A 19,361-nucleotide genomic window follows, 5' to 3' on the forward strand; every position below is an offset into this window, starting at 1 on the left:
AAAGAGTGAACAAGGTGTCAGACTTTGCAAGTTCTCCTTGCATGAATAACTTTGGGAGCAGTTTCTCTGCTGTTCTGAGCGCCAGGGAAGCCCCTAACTGCACTTCAGCCAAAATGCATCTGTTCCTACAGAATTCCAAAGAGAAAACTCCTATTGACTGAGAAAAACCCATTTATTATCCTAAGATTTGTATTCATGATCTGTTTCAAAGGAGCTCCTCCCTCCTTTTCTCCTGTTCTCTCTCACCTTTTTAATAACCTCTGTTCTTTCTGTATTTTGCACAATGAGAGTGGAAATAATTATACATCTCTCTGCTGACAGTGGGCACTGCTCCTCCTCTTCCAAGTGGAAACAGCAACTAATTCCCCTGCTAACATTTCCTTGTGTTGGTGTCATTCTCCTCCCTGCCAGTCTGTTCACAAGGAAAAGTAAGGAAATGAAAAGGATGATGTTATTTACAAACCGAACATTTTTAGACACTTAAAATTAAGTCAGGGTGGGTTTGTTTTTTGAGAAAGAACATTCTAGAGCCCTGAAATGAGATACTGAAGAGTAGAACTGCTGTGGGGGGAGAAAAAATATGTCCACACCAATGGCATTACCAGTGAACTCCTTTCCTTCAGTCACACACAGAGCTCTCTACACTGACAGGTCTGGGATACTCATGCCATTGGGTTTTATTGGCATCATTTTATTTACCAACTCTTCCAACTGGAAACAGCAACTAATTCCCCTGCTAATATTTCCTTGTGCTAGGTGTCATTCTCCTTCCTGCCAGTCTGTTCTCCAGGAAAAGTAAGGAAATGAAAAGGATGATGTTATTTACAAACTGAACATTTTTAGACACTTAAAATTAAGTTGGGGTGGGTTTGTTTTTTTTTTTTTTTTGGTTTTTTTTTTTTTTTTGGTTTTTTTTTTTTTGTTTTGTTTTGGTTTTTTTTTTTGAGAAAGAACATTCTAGAGCCGGGAAATGAGCCCAGAACTGCTGTGGGGGAGAAAAAATATGTCCACACCAATGGCATTACTAGTGAACTCCTTTACTTCAGTCACACACAGAGCTCTCTACACTGACACTGACAGGTCTGGGATATTCATGCGATCGGTTTTATTGGCATCATTTTATTTATCAAACACTCAGGGGAGCAGTGGCAGTCACATGCAGGAGCATCCAGAAAGCAGCACTTGAGAATCACATGGGACAGTTCACACAAAGTCTACCACAGGCAAGAGTCAAATCCACTGGCTCAGTTTGATCCATTTTCTGTGCTGAGCAGGGCATCCATCACAGGCTGTGATGGTCCTGCTCTGCCAGGGACAGCAGGAGGTCACAGTGTCCACATGTGCTTCTTCAGCTCTAGAAATGCCCACCAAGCTTTGCCATTTGCATTGTTCAGAGCTGCACACATTCTGCTCCTGGCTCATTGATCAAGTCAGTCTTTGGACTGTAAAAAAATTACAAATAATGGATTTGCAGTTTTCTGCTTTACAACTCACTAGAACAAGAAACAATTGTTGACATGTACACAACTTTATTTTAAGGACACAGCAATCACAATGACAGAAACAGAACCATTACTTTAATACTGTAAGCTCTCCTCTGGGAACTGACTTGCACACAGTTAGATCCAAAAGCGTTTTGAAACAGTGTCTTGGGGGAAAACACAGCAAACCTTAAATATATTAACTTCAAACTTTATGTGCTTATCTCCTCCTTTTGGTGGCTGGTGGCAGTTAAAGCTTTTCGAAGTCGTGGCCGCTGGAATTCATTGCCTCGGGGTGCATCACCCTCCCCATGAATAGCACGGTACCTGTGGAGAACGTGGGGAAGGAGGGAGGGAGGGAAAGGTGTCAGAAGCAGGAGGAGCTGGGGGTTTAAGGTGATGAATACCTTAAATCATGAACAATAAACATCATCTGTGTGATTGTTACAGGAACAAATGTCTCAGAACCTGGGACAGGAGATGGCTCAGGAGCCCTGTTTGAAGAGAGCAACCAAACCTGAGCACCTGGGCTTGTCTGGAGAAAAAGGGCAACCAAAAGGATTTTTTCAAAATTTTCCACTTTTTCCAGCGCCAGATTTCTGGATAAGTAACAAGCTTTGAGACTTTAGCTACAGTTGTTGGCAGCTCCTCTTTCTACATGCAACAAGGGTTCTGCAATTTTAAGAACTGTCCCAAAGTGACCAAGTTCCACTCTGTCCTGATTAGAACTTTTTTTTGGGTGGGGAGATTTTTGGATGTTGAGTAGCAATAAAAATACCCTTCTCCTGATATATTTTCTGCCTAATGTGTCTACAACAATAATAATATTTAATTTCATTATGGTTAAAAAAAACCCCTAAGAATTGTTATCCTGCCTTGCTGGGAATGAAGTTTGTGAGAATGAAGTCCCACAAAGCAGATCCATAAAAACCCTGTGGGTGCACAGCAATGTTTTATCAGCCAGTCACATCCACATCATTACAGCAAATTACAAGTACCAGACTCAGGAATTACTTAATCCTTGCCCCTTTTGCTGGTGAGTGCTGCTCTCATCCCTCAGCTGCCACAGAGCACTTGGAGAGCACTACAGAATGATTCCCAGCTGTAATGTGCCTCCATTATGCAAATCATTTGGTACTGGGAGCACATTTCACTGGGCTGACTGCAGCCAGGCTCCCAGGGAGTGCAGGGTTATGGATACTCAGGGCAGTCACACTCTGTTCTCACTGCAGAAATGGTGAATTTTTCTTTTCTGGGAGCGTTTTTCAGGGTTATGTCAGATGCTGGTGTTTTATCTGGAGAAAGGTCCAGGTGAGTCTTTCAATATTGGGTATTTTAAAACAAACTAAGGAAATGCATAATAAAGCCCAGCCCATTGGTCAAAACATGCAATCTTCTTTGACTGCTTGAGGATGTGCTGTGAAAAACTCAAGAGAAGTCTGCAATATTCTCACCTGTTCTTCTATTTCTGACCAAAAAGAAGAAGGGATGGTCCACTATGACCTGGGGGTAGAGCACTGCCATTCTGCTGATGGCAATCATCCCTAGAGGAAACAGAACACAGCACCTTGTCAACAGCTCTGCCCCTTCTCCTGCTGCTCCCCGAGTCCCACCCTCACCACCAAAACCAGCAGGAAAACATTCCCTGGAAAGGAAAGAGACCTGCAGAGCAATTGCCTGTTCATTGTGGCTTTAGGAATGATTAACAATGCAGAGTGCTGCAATCTCCCAGGCTGAGGGAGCAGCATATCAATTTTAAGATGCAGAACCTTCAGAGGAGCTGTGAGTGCTGCTCACTCTCAGAGGGAAGTGCACTGCATCAACCAGCTCTGCTGCTTTACACAGTGGAGAGGCAAAGGGAACCCTTAATAACCAGGGAACATTCAAAAATTAAATGGGCTGATCCTGCAGCTTTTGGCTGGTGTTTTTAAATACTGCAGAGCTGAAGGTAAAATTAACTGAATCAGGCAGAATTTGGCCCTTTGTTATTTGTCTTTGGAGGTTCATGGATTTCTCCAGGATGTTATTACTAACTTCTAGTGTTTCATTTACTTCTAAATTTTTCCTCCAGTTCATAAAGACTGGAGCATGGCCACAGAGAGAGTTGGGCACAATTCAACCCAGACCTGGCCAGCAATTCTTCCTTTCCCCAAAGACTGGCAAAGAAGAGGCAATTAGAAATCACCTAATGATACACATGGGCAACAAATGCAACTTATTTTCAATCTGTAAAGCAAGCACCAGCCCCCAGCATTGACAGGGGACAACTCTGGTTGTGCTTTCAGCACTTCCCATCTTGTTTTGCTGCTTATTAAAATGCAGCTGCCACAACCACCCTCATCTCCCTCTAACTCTCCTGGATCAAATGCCTCTGACCATCTCAATTAGCAGGTGAAAAATGATGAATGCTCAAGTTCCACGAAGGAAACATAAATTGCAGTCTGTATTCTCTTGACAATCAGAAAATAGAGGAGAGGTTTTTCACAGGATGCTCAAAACTCTTGGTAAAATTAAAACATGTTACAAAAGTGCCAACACCCGTGATTTTCAGAGTTCTCTTCTGCAAGCAGCACACTTGCTATGCTGTGTCTCCATGCTGCTATTTAGCTCTCCTGCCTGTACAGCAAATCAGTTGTAAAAAATTAATTAGCACAGAATACCCAGACATTTGATTTAATTCTGCTTTTCAGTCAGGTACCTGAGGCAGCAGCAGCTTCTGATCCTTCCTCATTAACTTCTAGAAATGCCTTGTGAAGGGCCTTTGCAAGGTAAAGTTCCTTGTTATCTGCAGAGGAAAGGGGAACACATTTCAAGAGGCTCAACAATAAGATTGAAGCATTTAAAGAACCCACCCCAAACACCATTATCCACCTTCTACAGCAGGCAGGGAAGGAGAAAAGATTTCTTGTATTAAAGCACCTTCTGCCAATGCCTTTTAACAGCAGCATTTACCTCACTCACATTTGTAGTGCTCTCCTACACCATGGATGTTAAAATAGCTCAGGACTGCCCAGAGCCCAGTATTGTATATAGAGAGAGGGTAAAAACAGCCCTCGGACACAAGATTTTAAACTCAATTAGTGGGAAAAAAAGGTATTAAAACAGCTCAGGACTCCCCAGCACTGTATAGGGAAAAAACAGCCCTTGGACACAAGATTTTAAACATAATTAGTGGGGAAAAATTATGACATTACAGGCATAAAAAAATTCATTTCTGCACTAGATACAACACAGGCTTCCTCCAGGAAAATGAGGTCTTTTCTTTCTTCTCCTATTATACATTTACAAGAAGCTGAAGAGAAATATTTACTGCAAGAACCACCACAGAGCTGCTTTTTTCAACCTTGCTTCTGTTCCATCCTTCTCTGTCAGTATTTTAATTTCAGTCCCAGGCTGCTCCTGCTGCATGTCTCACAGGTTTTTGGGGGATGCTGAAGGACCAGCTCTGCTGGAAAGCTCAGCAGCTGCACTGCCACAGCCAGCCAAAGGCAGGAGGAGCAGCAGCTGGAGAAGCCTTTCCCCAGCAGAGCTCATTTGCTGCTCTGTACACTCAGCACTGAATTAGAGCTCCCAGTTCAGCTGCTGCACTTCACTCACACCAACAAAAGCCCCAGATCATCCCCTCAGGGACTGTGTGCAGGAAAACAGAGGCTGCTAAAACTGATACCAGGTCTAGACTTCATTCCCAAGCCTTCAGCAAGGACTGAGTTTCCACCCTGTTCCTTTACAACATGGCACGTGCAGCACCCACTTGTCATAAATATTAACCAAAAATCTTAAATCCAAACACACTTTTATGTTCAATAAAAGATAATAAGTGGAGAAACACCCATTTAGCCTAATCATGGATTTTAATCACTTCTTTATCACTGCAGCACTGAAGCCTGATGCTGTGCCCTGTAGTACTCACAGAAATATTCCACATTTTTGCTCCCAGTGCTTTATTTTGCATAGTTTGGTGGTGCTGATGGAACTCCAAGGTGTATTCCTGATGAGAAATACACCCTAGAAGATTGCTCTCCACCTGGTGGGCTCAGAGCCCCTAATTCTGAGAGCACAAACACTGCCTACAGTTGCCATCAGGTATAAAAGGTTGCTATCTGTGAGAGCTTTCAGGATCTGAGTATTAAAACCAACATTTTAGGTTGACAGGAACACAAAAAGTGCCACTGCAGATGAGACCAGTACACCCAGTACAATTCCAGCTATGGAATTGCTGCTTCCCAAGAAGGTACAAAAAGCCCTGAAAATGGAAACTGCAGCACAACCTACAAGAGAAAAATATCCTCTCACCAGCATGTACCTTATACCCTAACCCAAGTTTCCATCCACAGAGTGCCTTTATTCAGTGCACTACAGAGACATCTGATTGCTCTGGAGCAATTTCATTTTTTCAGTCCTGCCAATCTCAAGGAACACCCAGCAAAGATCCCTGTGGTTAAGTTTTCCATGAGAGAAGCACTTTCTATTTGTTTTCCATTTGTTGCCTTTCACTTCATTGGATATCTTTGTCCTTGGATGATGAAAAGAGCAATTCCACATCCCAAATTACCTTCTCTAGATTCTTCTCTTTATATTGCTGCTATCACATCCTTCTCATTCATCTCTCCCTGCAGTGAATGAATCTATTTTCCTGTGAAAGCATAATGTTGTGCCTGAGAGTTCAGGCAGCTTTTCCTTTGCTGCAGGTTGGGACTGTCCCATCCCTGGCTGCAATGCTCCATCTCCTCAGGATTATCCACATTCCCTTGTGGCTTTCACAGGGAACAAGGTGGGGTTTTCCTGAGCATCTCCCATCACTTCATTCCTCTGCAGGAGCTTCTCTGAATGTGGATTTCCATAAGAAAATGTGGATTTCCATAAGAAAATGTGGATTTCCATAAGAAAATGTGGATTTCCTGGCTCGGTTGTGGGAAGCCCCCTGTGGATTTGGTGGCAAATTTGAGCTTTGTGCAGGGATGCTGACCCCTGGGAGTGGGAGGGAGCTGCAGCTGCCCCCTAATGAGCACAACTCTGCTGGCACCACACTTCATTTGTCACTATCTCCATATGTCTGCACACTCCCACTCAGCTGCCAACTGGCTGCTCTGCAAAAATCTCATTTTTTTAAAAAAAATACCATGTGGGTTTATTGGCTCTTCTCGCTTAGGCTGTCCCAGAAAAATTATATGGATGTCAGTCAAGATTTCCAAGAGTTATTTACTGGGCTGATGCTCTTCTAACTCCTTCAGATTGTGAAGGAAGTCACTGAGATCCCTTCATTGCTCACCCAGGTCACCTTGCATTAAAAGCAGCTGCTTTTAAGGCTCTATAAAACAGCCAGAAATATTATAACCATTTGAAGGAGAAGGGGAGTTTTAGCACTGGAATTAGTTCCGTGCTAAGTCTTCAGTGGTGTTAAAACACTCAAGCAGCAAATTTATGTGATGTGATAAAGTCACAATGGTAACATCTCAAACAGCAGAGGTTGTTTCAAGATGATTTTGGACACTTGATGGAATCAGATGCAAGTAAATACTGTCAAAGTCTTTGCTGGAAGTGAGAGTCAGAATAGAGGAGAGCTGACAGCCCAACGGGAATGTCCTCCTACTCACCTGTGTCAAAGAACCCAATTCCTGCCAGGGAGTAACATTTGTGCAAAATGCACCTCATTAACACTTTCCCTTTGGCTGCTCAGACATTCCAGAGGGTACACCTGCTCCTTCTGGGTCCATTTTGCAGATTGAGGGGAAACAGCAAAAAATTCTGAATATTGAAAAATAATCCTGCAGTGTTGGTTTGTATCCACTAAAGCCACAGAGGATTTTGCTGAGCTCAGCACTCTGCCTGCAGCTGATGACAGGATTTGGGTTGCTGCTGAAATTGCAGGAGACTTTTCCTGGCAGCAATGCCAGAGCAACAGGACAGCAGGGGGAGAGGATTTGTAAAGACAACCAAATATCTCAAAAATCTCTTTAGATTAAATTTGATTTATATCTTCCTAAATTAAGTGTCCAATTAAAGATTTTGTTAAAATATCTGCATTTAAGACTTCATGAAGTGCCAGATTTTCCAGAGGGGTGACCCTGGGATGCACATAAACTTCCAACTTCCATTTCCTGATGTCCCATTCAGGTGTCTGTAAAAGTCAGCTTTAAACAATTTGTCTTCGTGACTTATTTCCCCTTCCTCCATCCATATTTTAAATGATGAAAATTAGAAAAAAGGAAAGTATTCTGTATTTTAACTACCTAAAGCTTCATTTAGGCAGCATCAGTGAAATGTCTTTAGTATGGTTTAATGTTTAATATCTTTAGTGAAAATTGTGAGGTTTTCACTAAAGACATTACTTCAAAACCAGTTTTTCATTCTTAATTTACAAATTACCTTTTCATGCCCAGGTAAAATAACCTATTTTCAGTGAAAATCAGGAAAGCTACAGTAAAACTCATGAATTTTCTCTATACACTGCTCTATACTTAAATAACAAGTAAATCTTTAAATGGCAGAGCAGTTAATTCAGCCAGGCAGAACATGGGGTTTATTTTGTACAGCACAATTGTCAAAAATTCAAAACTTTAAATAAATCATTAGTCACATGGATTAAGACTAATGTGGTTCTTTCTGCCAACCCCTTGATAAGTAGATGTCCCTGATATATAAATGAATTTTACATGGAAATAAATAAAAGCCAGGTGCTGCCTTTGTGGTTCCGTGTGCATTTTCCATTATCCTTGGAGCTTTTTCTCAAGTAAATAATTTCCTATAAATAGACCAGAATTTAAAGGGAAGCTGACTTTTCTTTGAGCTGGCAGAGAAAATGAAGGTGTTTTTCTCCAGAAAAATGCCACTTCTTTGAAAAGGGGGTTTTTCATTTATTTCAACTCTTTTCATATTAGCTAAAGCCAGTTTTTCCTCAATTCCACTGGAAAAGTGAAGGTGGCAAACCAGTGGAATAAGCTACATGATAGACCATAAAGAATATTTCAAACTTAGCAAGAATGAAAGGCTGTGAGCATCACAAACACTGTGAATGAGGGAGGGAGGTTTGCTTTATGAGCAGTGCTTGGACCGAGGCACACAGCAGTGACTGTCCCAGGGTCAGACAGTGGGAACAGCATTTCCCACCAGCCAGGGAGCTGCTGAATGGCTGGGGAGCTAAAAACCCCCAAAATCACACAGGTGCCACTTCAATACAGAGCAGCTGTGCCAGGCCCATCCCTGGCAGTGCCCAAGGCCAGGCTGGACAGGGTTGGAGCAGCCTGGGACAGTGGGAGGTGTCCCTGCCATGGCAAGGGGTGGAACGAGATGTTCTTTAATGTCTCTTCCAAACCAAACCATGCTGTGACCCCATGGACAGCTTTAGGAGGTATTAAAAGCATAAATATCTCACTTCCACATGGATTTTTGAAGGTATTGGGTATTTCGACTTCTGCTGAATGCAGGTGGCATTTGTGACTAAACTGCTTTTATCCCCAAACTCTTCCTTCCTGTGCTGCTTCCAGGTATCTGGGGTGTCACAGAAAAATCTCTTCCTTAGGATTTTTCCTCCTGAGAAGCTGAAAAGCCTCAGGAACAAAATGTAAACAATGGTTATCTGCTGCTGTGGAATGCAACAGGTGCATCTGGGATTGGTCTCATGTGGTTGTTTCTAATTAATGGCCAATCACAGTCAGCTGGCTCAGATAGAGAGTCTGAGCCACAAACCTTTGTCATCATTCCTATTCTATTCTTAGCCAGCCTTCTGATGAAATTCTTTATATTATTTTAGTATAGTTTTAATATAACACATATAATAAAATAATAAATCAGCCCTTCTGAAACACGGAGTCAGATCCTTGTCGCTTCCCTCATCCTGAGATCCCATCACACTGGGGAGAGGAATTAATGGTGCAAGAGCTCAGTGCTCCCCATGCTGGGGACAAAGAGCCCTGGAGACCCAGAGTGACCCCCCTGGGGAGTGAATCCCACCCAGGCACTGCAGCCATGCCCTGCTCCAGTCTGCGCCTGCCTCTTGCACAGCATCTCACTTTGTCCCATCTCTAATGAGAGCCGGTTCTGAAACACTCAGAGTGAACTTTCCCAGGTGAAAAATGTATTCCCTCACCTGCCTTGAGAGACAGGACAAGAAGTTCTTACCAGACATGGCAGTGAGGTCAGCACTGCTGCTGAACAGCTCGGTAATTCCCAGACCTCTCCAGACATCCTTCAGATCAATTTCCTGCTCTACTGTGAACCTGCAGAATGGAAGGGAACATTACAAAAAGCCAGATGTAAGCACTGCTTACTGTTATTAGAAGATTAAATTTTCTAGGTGAAAACACCAAGATAAATAATGCAAAGTGGGAGATCCAGTGCTAGTGACACCTTCCAAAAAATGCTTATAAACAAATGAGTTTACTCACAGCTGGATTTTTCCTAATACAGAAGCAATCAAAAATATGCTAATGGTATGTGCAGCCCCCTGCCCATAAAACTGCAGAGCAAAATTATGCAGCAGCTAATGGAAATGCTTACTTTTTACACAAGAGGTTTTCTCTAAAACCTGAATTTAATTGTGCAGATACCAGAACAGAATATCAAATGAGGCAAAGGACAGCAGAACTTCCCAGAGAGCTGCTGGCAAAGCAGGAGTAAGATACATACTCCATTTTCACTTTGATAATACAAGAAAGACCAGCTATGAATATGAATATGAAGCATTGCTGATTCAGCTTCTAATTAGTGTGGTGGCACAATTGTAATTGGGTTTTGATTGTGAGTAAAGAGCAGGGAAAACAAATAGTTGTTAGTGTAAATGCACTGAGTGTAACCTGGAAAAAGCCTGTTCCATGCTGGGTTAGTGTGCTGGAAGGACAAACTGACATCTGTCCTGAGGGCAACACACTGGGCAACCTGGGAGAGTGGAAAACAAGCAGAAGCTTGTTCCATTTACAAGCTGATTTTTGAACATTGTAAAAGCTATGCCTGGTGTCAGGAGAACAAAAAAAAAATCCTTTATACATGGCCAGACTGAGACTGGACAGCTGGAGAAACACAGAGACATGGCAGAACAGTATTAGTGATGGCAGCCCCAAGCAGAAATCCCAGATGTGCACAGCTGCCTCAGGAGAGTGGCTGCAATCCTTGTGAGGGGTGAGCTCTGGAGAGCGAGCAGTGAATTATTTGTGATTTACAACGTGCTGGCTGGAGCTGTCCAACACACAGCACGCTCTGCAGGAGGCTGCTCTGCCTTGTTCTGGTTCCTGCAGCCACTGAGTCAGCCCCAGCCACAGCTCAGCCCTTGGGGATGGGGCACAGAAATGCTGGAAACAAATAAATGTGTTTCTCTGGGATTGAGCTCCCCAGCTCCATGAAGAACAACATGTTCTCTTCTAGTGAAAGTCTGGCCCAGAGCTGTGGGCAGGGCACAGCTGATGGAGAGCTGAGATGTCCAAGCTTGGCATGCACCAGCCTTGGCAGCTTGAAAAGGAATCATCTGGACATCAAACAGAACTGGATGAGAGTCAAGTGATCTTCCTCACTTACACAAACCTGAAAAAAACCCCAGTACATAATCTACTTTCATAATGAACTTAGAAATGCCACTAGAAGCCAAAAATCTGGGGTGGAATGGATATCATCCAGAATTATCATTATCCAGAGAATAATTTTAGGACTTAAAAGAGGATCTGGAGATAGCTCAGCACTGATAAATCACTGGTGGCATCAGCAGTGTTCATGCACTCTGTCCAGACCAATCCCAGGGCATGCATGGAATAAAAACACAGGAACTGATTCTTGTGGTTTTATTGCCTTGAAAGTTCTCAGAAGAATCACAAAAATTGTGAGAATCACTAAAAGAGACCAACAAAACTTCAAGTACTGAAGAAGCTTCCCATGGTGCTCTGGCAGATCCTGCATCAGTTACTGTGGTAACAACTCTACAAGTTGCTCATTCAATCAAATTTCCCTGATCTGTAGGATCCAAAACTAAAACCACTTTTACTCTCACAACACACTTGTAAAACATGTCCACAACTACTTTAGAGACTTTGGTAAAAACCCTAAAAAAAGCTGAATTGAGACTTGATTCCTAATGCTAGAGTTAGTACAGTCCAGAGGTCCTGTCCCTGCACATTAAAGAATTCCACAGAAAATAAACTCAGAAATATTTCCTTCTATATTATATTTACATTGAAACATTTTGAAAACCACTTCCAACTGAACCTACTTTACAAAGAATGCAAATCAATGTTAAAATGCATTTTACAAAAGTTTCAGAGCTGTCTGTTTCCCTTTGTGGTTTTTATTTCACCCCAATATTAAATGCATCAAGCTTTCAACACGATTTAGGTAGGAGCAGCGTCGAATTTGCAAGGAATATTGGGATAAGAAAGCAGCAAGTAAAGTCTGCATGGAATGCAAACTTTGAAAGCAAACCTCATTACTGCCCTTCTGGAGTTTTGTCTGGTGGTAAAACCCCACTCCAAAGAGATCTCCCCTCTTTCCCCACATGCTCTGAAAAGCAGGCAGAGTTACAGATCAATTATTAATGAGGTTGCCAATATTTCAGCTGACATCAGGACCAGCCTCTTCTCAAAAGTAACAGGGCAGCTGCCACACACAGTCTGAAATTCAACTTCAGGCTCTGCAGTTGGACATAAACATTCAGCAGGAGTTACCCCTCAGTCAGATCAGGATTTCTGTGCACTCCTCACAGACAGAGAGGATGATATTCAAAATCAAAGCTGACAACCCAGAGCACAGAACTGACACTCCAGCTCATTTCCCACACTCTGGGAATGCTGAGCTCCACCACACTACCCCTGGCACTTGGTTATCTGCACTGTTTGCTGCATATCATGAACCAGATGGTCATTTTTTATTTCCCCCACCATCTTTTAGGTGCTCCTGATGCTAAAAATACTCTGAAAAACTGATTTAAATACTTCAGTATCAAAAATCATGGAACACGAGCAACTGAGAGCTTTAAAAACCACAAAAGGAAATCTGAGAAACAGACACTGAAGAGAAGATTAGGTAGAGAAACCAGCAAGTCTCTGGAGATTTTAGCAGAGAATCAGGACATTTTAATGAAATTTAAAACTTGCACAAGCATTAGAATAAAATGATGCATTTATGTCACTGACATTCTGTAGTTAAGCATTAACATTCCACATCAGGCCATCTTTCTTCTATTTTACAGCCTTTTAAGAAAGAGAAAAAGATGTGTTCATCTTCTATGGTGCCATACAACCCTTAAAACACTGAATTGTCTGTGATTTTTAGGTGCTCAAGAGCCAAGGAGGATGAAGGCACAGGGTCTACTCATCAGGAGAAGGGAACTGCAGCCTGGAGTGATTCATTCCAAATGCCATCATTTCAAAAATTCCTGAGGGTTCTGAGTGAGCCAAAGCAAGACAATTCCAGGTTTTCAGATTGGTTCTAAGGGATGGAATCCTGCACAAGGACAGGCAGAGCAATGGCTGCAGAGCCTGACACCAACATTCCTGCTGCTGCTGCCTTGTGCAGAGCAGGGGCTGGGCAGAGTCCCAGAATAAAGCAGGGATTTATCCAAAGCATCTCCTCCATGGATCCACCTTGGGCAGCACCAGAGCCCAGCCAGGGCTGCACCCAAGATGAACCAAAATGGCCCCAAAATGCACGAGCGCTGCCGGGGTCTGTCCCTGGGATCAGCTCTGCTCCATTTGCACCTTGCGGTTCATTGTCCCATTGCAGCTTTAGTCCAGGCAGTCCCACCCTGCTTGTTTTTCTCTCTCCAGCCCACGGGGTTTGTGCTCCTGGGCTGAGATTTGGGTCATTTGTCCTTGGTGCCCAGCTGGAGCAGGAATTGTTTTGTCTCCCTGCTCTGTGCACACAGCTCACCATCCCTGAATGTGAAGCTCAGACCCACACACTAAAGCAGCACAGAATGTGAAAAATATAAAAGCTAAACCTGAGGCATCACCTGGAGAAGAGGCCCTGGGGACTGAGGCACTGTTGGCACCCAGGCCCCAGTGCCAGCTGCTATCAGTTCCAGCATCCTGGCTGGAATTTCAGCCAGCTTGTCCCCAGGTGCTAAGAGCAGCCTCCAGGATTTAATACTCTGAAAACAAACAAGTGAGAGAGCAAAAAAACCCCAGTAACAGCAAAACCAGGAGAAAAAACACCCCATTCAGCTGTAGGGGAAGCAAAGCAGGTTGTGGGTTTTTCTCTGGGAAGTTCCTTCCTTCCAGGGCTCCATGTGCAGGAATTGGCTGGGAATGTGTTCCAGGGGATTTTTGTGCGTCTTCTGTGGTTGTGTCTCAAGGACAACCAGCACTGGCCCATTCCTCATCAAAAGGGCACTTGAGACAGCAGGTTAAAAAGTAAAACCAGAAAGCTCAAGGATTCTTTTTGGTCTGGATTTATATTGAGTTTGAGGACTGATTTTAGTGCTTGCTGTTTTTTCTTTTAAAGAAAACAACCTTCAGCTAACACTACTTATCACTGTGGCACCATCTAAAGATTTTAAAGCTATTTTAAATGCACAAAAAGAAGCAAGAAGGTTGTTACAGAGATTTGGGCACGCTGGAACAATCCTGAAGAAGGGATCTGCAAACTGTAGCACCGCTATTAGGTACCAGTTCCTCCCATGCTCTTCAAGTAATTTATGTTGGAGAGACAGCTTTGTAAATTAGATTCATGGTCTGTTTCACTCCTATGCAAAAAGTGGATTAAAATGTTGATCATTTTAGTCTGGGTTAAGCTGGAAACAATGATTTGGAAATGAAAATGAGGAAGTATAATTTAACCATTCTGTACAAATCTCTCCTTTGCCATTAAGAGGAATAATACACAATTTCATTTGCACACAGATAATGCAGACAGAAATTGCAAAGTTGTGATTAACTCTGCTTTGGCAAGTCATTCAGTCCCATTACAAATGTATAAGTTTAAAAAATGTTCACTTTATAATTGGATAGCATCTCTCAAGATATAAAAATTTAATTTTATTCCAGTGCTGCTTTCAATTTCTCAGTGGACAGAGCCTGGAGGCCACATTTCATAACATGCCTTTCTGAGTCACAGCATCAAATATTTATGAAGTGTTTATTTAGAGCATTGACAAAATCCTGTAGATCACCTCTGAATCCCTAATGGAATCCAACACCTTGGGAGCATGCAATTAATTCCTGGAATTTTGTAAGGAGACTGCAGAATTCCTACACAGAATTCCAAGCTCAGGATAGTTATCCTTTGTAACCTGAAAAGGATTATTGAAGGTGATCAGCATGTGTTTCTACCTGGTTTGCCTCTGTACAGCCTGAATTTGCAGGTGTTTATCCCATTCTTTGGGGTTCTTGGGTAAGAACCAAGCAGCCTGAAGGCAGAATAAATAAGGACATTTTATGATCACACAAACCCCAGGCCTCAAATTCCCATGTGAGAACCTGGCTCCAGAGAACCCTGGAGTGTCTGCAAACACAACCCCAAATCACCAATATAAACTGACTCCAAGTCATAAATATAATTAATTATGCTTTCAATGCCATTCATGTGTTTAGATACCCAAAATACTTCAATATGGAAACTAGTTTTTACATATTTTTTCCATAATCAATGGAGGATCTCCATAATCTGCTGTGGATCTCCCACTCCAGAAATTCTAGGAGAGGAGATGCCAAACTTCAGTGCTTGTTGCACAGGCTGCTGTCCCAGGTACAGAAGGAAAGTTAAGGATGGAGGAATCCTCAGATTTCTCTTATTCACACCCCTAGGTTCGCCCAGGCCTGCAGGAAAAGCAGCTAAGGGAAAAATCCCCTCCCATGTGTCTTGGTGGACTTTCTGAGGGCTCTGGGACCTGAATCTCCAAGAGAAAACAAACAAGAAACAAATGCCAGGAATGGAGAGCAGCAGGTTCAGCGTGTATAAAACCTGCAATGCAGCTCCTTGCTGCTCCTCCTGCCTCCCCAAAGGAACTGGGGCTTAAAATCAGAGAGAAACTCTTACTGAGGGGACTGAAAACCAGCCCCAGAATGCTGCTGGACCCTCAGCACTCTGCCCTTAAGCTCTACAGAGGAGTGGATTCCATCTCAATGTGGGATCAGGGCACGCTGACAGCACCAGCCCACCTCACCCTAATTCATCCTGGCTGGCCCTGTTTATTGTGCTCAGCTCCTGGACAGTGCTCTCTGCTTTGGAAAGGGAGCTGATGGACTGCAGGGAGCCTGAACCTGTGACATGGAACAAGCTCACATCTCCAGGGCACCTGAAATCAAAGAACTGTTTTAATCATTCAAGGAGTCACCTGAGTTTATCTTTTCTGCAGCCACGTACCCACTGCACAGTGCCACAGAAACAGAAGAAGTGGAAGTGATTCCTTTCAGAGATGGGCTCTATTGTGACAGAAACACTTCCATGAAATCATCATGAATCACTTGGAGGACAGAGTGAGCCAGCTGTACATTATTAGTGACATTTAGTAGTAAACAACTCTGCTACCAAGCCAGGCAGAACACGGGAATGAGAAATATCTGGAGGTGGAAGAAGCAGGATTCCAGGAAAGATCCAAATGCTGCATGTGGGCAAATGTGCCCTGAGCACACAGCCAGTGCCTGCAAATGGACTGACACACATTTCAGCCCTTCTGGTATTGATGTCTTGTTGTTCTTTGCTGCTGTAAGGAGGAAAAGCAGAACTTCTCACAGCTGGGGAAAAAACTAACCCAAAATTGACTGGAATTACCCCTCAACCATTTGTATCTGCACAGACACCACTAGAACTTCTGAAAATAGCAGCACATAGAAACCTAATTAGCACCTAAATGAAACATTTGGTAGCTCAGACTTCCAATATTTCTGTGGCTCCTGTCTAAATGGAACTTATCCATAATGAGTTCTGCACTACTCTGAGCACCATTCTGGGTGGATGAGGGAACTTTCCTTTCTGCAGAGCTCTCCTCTCTCTGAAAGGGATGCAGGTGCTGAAATAACCTCACCCTGCACTGCATCCCCAGGCCCTGCTGCCAAAGCCCCTCCTGTGGCTGCTGCACCACTCCAGGCCTGAGCAGGACAGCTCAGGTGTTCCCTGCTCTGCTCCTCCATCAGTGGGGATGCAACTGCCCCTTCCAGGACCTGGGAGCACGCTCTCACCTGGGCAGATACACTTCCACTTTCTGCTTCTTCACAGAGTTAGCCCACTCATTGATCAAGGAGGCCTTGACCAGGGGCTCCAGGGTGGCCAGGGGCACCTCCTGCCTGGAGAGGACAATCATCATGCTGATCTCATCCCCCTCATAGGGGATCTCCAGGACCTGGTAGATCCCTCCTGCTTCGTTGGAGCCATCACTGAACTCTCCTAGAGGGGGAAAACAACAAAAACCCTGTTAGAACTAATGTTTTTGTCTGTAGTGTATTTACTAGATACTGGAATTAAAAATCCTCTTTATTCTATATAAAATTTTATATAAAATTGGTGTCTTCATCACAGAATTTCAGGCTTACATTTGATTTGTTAAAGAATACAAGCTCAAGCTATCACACAGTTTGTAGATAATCACAGCTCTGGGACATAACTTTCAGTGGTTAGGCAGAGAAGAGCCTGAAATTTAATGCTGCTGAGACTTTCAGGGAAATGGGCAGAGATCTTATTCAGAAGAGAGGATTTTTCAGTGATGAGATTGAGCAAAATGCTGCCAGACATTTTAGAACCCTCTTGGAGCTCAAGCTCCAACTAAAAATGATCATTAGTTCTGCTGTTCAAAGAACCTCTATTATACCAGTCCAACAGTAAAGAACAAACATTATTCATTTGAATGTTTAGCACAGCACAAGAAAAATATTTTTGTGATAAGCAGGACTAGCTCAAGAATTGCAAAGAACTCCAATCCAATGGATAAATATTCTGAAATCCATCCTAAGGCACCAAGCAAGTCATTATAAATGTTGCTACCAGCTATAATACACACATTAAGGAAAAAAACCAAACTCTGAGTCCCTTCTTTGGGCAAACAGCACATTAAAAATTCCAGGTGGAAAAAGAGACAACAATACAAGTGGATATTACTGCAACAAACCCATTAAGTGAAGATTTAGTAGCTCTAAATTGCTGAAGGTCTAACTCACCATAGTAGAACTCTCCCTGTTGGTACATCATTGGAATTTGCACTTCACTTTCATCATCTTTAGTGAAAGAAAAAGTTCTGGTATTTTCAGGCCTGAACTGTGACTTCCAGTTGCCTTTAAAGTAGATTGCATTGATGAGAGCCAAATGAGTTAGAGCACCAAAGTCTCTTGAAGACACAAAATCTTTGATCATGCCTAAAAAGAAACCCAGCTGTCAGTCTGCATGTCAAAGTGAGCATTAAATCCAAACTTAAGGCAGCTTGAAAAATGCAAGAAAATAAAAAGCAGTGTTAACATGTAATTTCCAATTCAGATGTTTCATTAAATCTCCAATTAAAGTGCCAGTGTTTTGTAAACCTAAATCACAGTGTAGGTGTGGAAACCCTTCCATCGAGGACGTGTTAGGCAACTGTTTCTTGATCACTGCTAAATACACCCTACAAGGAAGCCACGTGGAGAAAGGGTCACATTTGGAATGTTTACCCTGCTGCTATGGAACTGTTCAGCACTTCCACCTTAAGGTCAGAACTTGTACAAACTTTGGTTCCAATCCAGAGCAGCACTTAAATGGGTGCTTGATTCAAAGCTGCACCCACTGCTCCTCCACCAGTTCTGAGGGAGCTTCAGTGATCTCCTGTTGAATTCAAACACCAGAAATCCACATAAATTCCCAGCATTTGTTCCAGTGGCATTGGCTCTTGAAAAGCAAAAGAGGAAAAGCATCCAGCATCTGCTCTATTCATGGGAGGTACAGCAGCTGAGCATGGCAGCTGCTTTGCTCCTACTCCTGAATAAGTCATTTACATCAGAATGCAGTCTGGTACCTGCTGTAGCTCATCTCAGAGCTCTCCATTTCACCAAAATCGTTCCCAGTTTGGTAAACTGGGTGCACTGACCAGCTCTGTCACTGTTCTTCAGGAATTACGGCCTCCTTCAGGTTGCTTTCTTGCTCACTTCTATTTTTAGCTGACATTGCAATGCAAAGTGTTAAAATAAACACATTCCTCCCTCTGATTATTACTCCTTAATCCATGGTTTAAAAAACAAATTAATTCTGCTTTCTGGAGCATATGATCCTGACTAACTGGTGTGAAATTTGTGTATCACAGGGCTGGATTTCTTCCGGGTTGCTGTTTGCACTTCATTTTATCTCGAATGTTCTAAGGAGGGAGGTGTGACCAACACTCACTTGGTGTTGGGGAAAAACAAAAGGGAAACGTTTCCAGATTTCTAGTTGGTACTCATATTTCTTTGTGTTTTTTTCAGCCACATCTTGTTAATACATTAATGAAATGTTAAGAGTTTTCCTGCCCAGAGGAACCTTTGATGGTTCTGTTTCTGCTCTGAACAGGGTGGAACTGAAACCTGCCTGTGCTGTGCTCCTTTCCCCAGGGGGAAATCAGAGAGAAAGGGACCAGCTGAGGGACTGGAACCATCCCAACCTGACACCAAGAGCCCCCAGCTGCCCTGGTGGGCCCCTGATTTTCCTTCTCCCTCAGCCAGACAACCACATCCATGGAAACCCTCTGCAATCTGCTGCATCACTTCCACCCAGCTATTTCTGCAGCCTGAGAGAAAGGGCAGTTTGTTAGGAACAGAATGGCTGCTTGGAACAAACCAGGCAGTTTTCAAAAGGGAATAAAAGCATTGCAGAAGGTGCTTTTCCACTCTGGAGCTGTGCTTTTCCAAAAGGAATTATGGATTCTTAAGTGCTCAGACTTCATGGGGATGTGTTAATTCCTTCCAGGTGATTCCAATCCCTCCAAATTCCCAGTGGTACAACTGTGTCAGAGCCAGACCTGCCTGAATTACT

General features: G+C 43.1%; 1 protein-coding gene across 1 annotated transcript in view; it reads right to left on the bottom strand.

The window, feature by feature from the left end:
• Window positions 1-1,090: 1,090 nt before the first annotated feature.
• Window positions 1,091-19,361, bottom strand: part of SERPINI1 (serpin family I member 1) — a 44,360-nt gene continuing 26,089 nt past the window's right edge. Inside the window, exons 4-9 of the mRNA XM_063167367.1 lie at window positions 17,549-17,743; window positions 16,577-16,781; window positions 9,600-9,697; window positions 4,180-4,266; window positions 2,936-3,025; window positions 1,091-1,808 (exon numbers count right to left, since the gene is read on the bottom strand). Of these exons, the coding sequence (XP_063023437.1) occupies window positions 1,732-1,808; window positions 2,936-3,025; window positions 4,180-4,266; window positions 9,600-9,697; window positions 16,577-16,781; window positions 17,549-17,743 (752 nt within the window). The 3' untranslated portion in view covers window positions 1,091-1,731. The remainder of the gene's footprint in view (window positions 1,809-2,935; window positions 3,026-4,179; window positions 4,267-9,599; window positions 9,698-16,576; window positions 16,782-17,548; window positions 17,744-19,361) is intronic.

Source organism: Melospiza melodia, chromosome 12 (assembly GCF_035770615.1).
Source record: "Melospiza melodia melodia isolate bMelMel2 chromosome 12, bMelMel2.pri, whole genome shotgun sequence".
Classification (NCBI taxonomy): Eukaryota; Metazoa; Chordata; class Aves; order Passeriformes; family Passerellidae; genus Melospiza; species Melospiza melodia.